The sequence below is a fragment of the Diaphorina citri genome, unplaced genomic scaffold, assembly GCF_000475195.1.
Source record: "Diaphorina citri unplaced genomic scaffold, Diaci psyllid genome assembly version 1.1 scaffold19005, whole genome shotgun sequence".
In the NCBI taxonomy this organism is placed as follows: domain Eukaryota; kingdom Metazoa; phylum Arthropoda; class Insecta; order Hemiptera; family Psyllidae; genus Diaphorina; species Diaphorina citri.
This window is the reverse complement of record NW_007396358.1, coordinates 8,096-11,285: the sequence shown is the minus strand read 5'-3', so window position 1 is coordinate 11,285 and position 3,190 is coordinate 8,096. Positions and strand designations below refer to the sequence as shown.

General features: G+C 40.2%; 1 protein-coding gene across 1 annotated transcript in view; it reads right to left on the bottom strand.

Annotated features, from left to right (window-relative positions):
• Window positions 1–13: 13 nt before the first annotated feature.
• LOC103523293 (putative leucine-rich repeat-containing protein DDB_G0290503) overlaps window positions 14–3,190 on the bottom strand; it is a gene marked incomplete at its 3' end in the record, with an annotated part of 9,096 nt that continues 5,919 nt past the window's right edge. Inside the window, exons 4-5 of the mRNA XM_026832925.1 lie at window positions 2,495–2,550; window positions 14–1,625 (exon numbers count right to left, since the gene is read on the bottom strand). Coding sequence (XP_026688726.1) covers window positions 14–1,625; window positions 2,495–2,550 — 1,668 coding nt within the window. The remainder of the gene's footprint in view (window positions 1,626–2,494; window positions 2,551–3,190) is intronic.

The following is a 3,190-nucleotide window of genomic DNA, read 5'->3' as shown; positions in this document are numbered from 1 at the left end:
AATATTCTATTACTATCACTCATCACTTCCATCATTTCTATTTTCTTCACAAGTTCAGCATGTTTCTCCAGTGTTTTCTCGTTGACTTTATTTTTGTTTCTCTCTGCATTGAGTAGCTCGTTGCTTTCATTTAGTTTTCTCTTCAACATCTCCAGATCACTCTTAAGCACGCGGTTCTCACATTCTATATTCTGTTTGTCTATACGTGCTAGGGATGTTTGTTGTCTAAGATGTTTGATCACACTGATAACATTCTCATTACCACGTAATGTATCTTCAGAGAAGCTAGAGGAGTTTTCTATTTCATTGAGACTCTGGTTACATTGTGTACTCAGTTCATCCAATGCTTTGTATAGCGTTTCATTCTGAGTGCGAACTTCTTCTAATTCCTGACGTACTCTTGTCTTCTCGGCCTCTACATCACCTTGCTTTGCACGTAGTTCATGCTCAACCTGTGTAAGCTTAGCTTGTACAGCTTGCTTTTCATTCTCCAATGTTTGTAGTGTAGATTTCATCTCGGATAGTTCTTGTGTAAGCTTAGGTAAGCTCTGACTATCATTGGCATGCAGTTGTAACTCACGGAAGTAACTAGCCACAGCCTTCTCCTTCTCCATCTCACTCTGTCTCAGTTGCTCTCTCACTTGCTCCAGTTGGTGTCTCAGTTCATCAACCTCCCCACTCACATCCTCCGCGTTGCTTAACCTGGGTGTCACAGGTTGTTCACTGAGTAGCTTCTCTTTCTCTCTCACTTGTTGTGTTAATGTCTCCACCTGTTTAGTTAACTCCGCTACTTTGGCTTGTTGTGTCGCCTCTGCTGTTCTTAGTTGTGCACTCAGATCTCTGTTATGTTTCTCAAATGTAGCACAGATCTCCTGTATGGATTTTTCATTCTGTTTCGTGACTGCCACGAGGTTTTGACTCTCCTTGAGTTCTGCTTGTATCTTCATCATTTCATATTTGAGTTGATCGACTTGCTTATCTTTCTCTCCAGAGCTCACACTCATTGTCTTGGCATTGTCTAGTTCTATTCTCAACTCTGCCATTTCTTTCTCCATTACTTTCACTACTTCTCGTATCTTCTCTAGTTCTTGTCTGGCCATGGTCTTGGCTTCTGTTTCTTCTTCCACACGTGTCTTCAGTGTGTCTAGGTTCTTATTCAACATTTCCACCTTACTCACATGCATGTTTTGTTCTTCTGTTAGTTTGTGTCGTAGTCCATTTACTTCTTTGAGTGCGTCTTCTAGTTTAGATTCTAGTTTGGCTTTCCCCATAGACTCTGAGAGTTGCATCTGTGTCTTGATGGCTTCAATATGACTCATGAGCTGAGCATGCATGTTCTTCTCTCGTGTTAACACTTCGCGTGAGCTCGTCATGTCTCGTAGTTTCTCGTTAAGATGTTCTACCTCTCGTCTATATTGATCACTTTGTATCTCAGCTGTGGCGAGTTGCTTGCTTACTGTTTTCAATTGTTCATGCAATGCAGACACAACGGTTTCATTCTTAATCAAACTCTCCCTATAGGATTGACTTGTCTTCTCCAGGGTTGCCAGTTGCCCGGATGTTAGTTCAGCATTGTGGCGCAGTGTTGTCAACATCTCCTCCTTGTATTCATTCTCAGTGACTAACTTGCGAAGGTTAAATTAGATCAAATTAGGCGCTCAGGAACATCAAGTCGACGTAACGTAGCTCCTGACTAGTTATAGGGACTCGCTGTAGAGAGAAGTTCCTGCTCACGGACTTCTAATTGGCAATGACGCCTTTAACAGCTCTGCTTGAAGCTTTTCAGCATCACTGAAAAAACATAATACAACAATCACTGTATTAATAACCAATTACCAATATACCTTATAGATGAGCTAACAACATTTTGTGAACACATATTTTCAGGGAATTTTAGATTTTATCGATTATGAAATACTGATTTACATTCCCAAAGAACCAGATCTTACTTTTACTAGAACCCAGACCTCTGGAGACTGGAGTCATTACCTTTGACCGTGTATGTACATCGTAACCTCATATCAGACTTTGAACTTCTACTGTTACTCGAGTTCAAGCGGTGACATGACTAACTTCTAATCATTATCTCAATTACCTGACAACACATCACCAAAAAATGTCGGAATACATAACTAAAAGAAGAAACAAAAACGCCAAAAGACCAATGCAACGGATTGCAAAATTGTATTCAAATTTTAAAACGAGGCTACTTTTCTGAGTTCTGTGTTTGACCCTCACCTAAATGATATTGTTTCTTGTGAGCCCAGTTCTTTTGAGAGGGCAATTACTACGGGATGGACATGCTACAAAACACAGACCACACGAGTCTAATGGTGGGCACTATCTTCAGTTGCTACGGACAAACGAGCCGGTGAAACACTCATGATTTTATTATTTTTGTTTCTTGGAAACTACCACTAGTTGTCACCGGTTGTTGTTTGAGGTAGAAAGTCATCAGACTATTTTCATATGTTTGCTTCTGAGTTTACATTACCTGACCACGCAGCTCTTCCAATTGACTTCTCGCGAATATACTGACATTGCTCTTCGCTGAGAAACCAAACAACAAGTTTCATAATTTCAAAATATTATTTACATACCAGACAATTGCCTAAAATTAAAATGTGTCAGATAGCTGATTAGATTGGAATGGATTGAGTCTTCAGAAGTGGGGGGAAACAAGCATTAGTGGTCTGTTATCCGCATTTGTGAGTTTTGATATAGATTTTTTTTCTTTTTTTTTTCCGAATGTTCTGTGGTACCGGCAATGAAATTTAAAAATGAGAGTCGGCTCCCACCTAACAGATGAGCACGATTATTTTACTTCCTCCTTATTTCATAATAGGAAGGAATGTAATGACTAAATCGGGCCTCAATTTTTCGCGATAGTCAGTTTATTAGTGTTAACACGTTTTGAGGTCCCAGAGCCTAAATCCAAAAGTTTTCAGCCATTCGGTCCGTTGGTGTGTGTGCTGGTCTGTATAAGAGACAAAATAGTTCTCGAAAACGGTAAGAGACTAGAGACTATGAAAAATTTGGTATGCTTAGCTGTCAAATGTGGACAAGGATTGCGACACGAAAAACTTATTGGCTTAAGGGGACCGGGCATGCAACGCGGTTGGCCGGCATTTATACCGCATTTTTTTGGGCAAGGCTTTCCGCGATGCTCTAACTTTAACAATATCTCGCG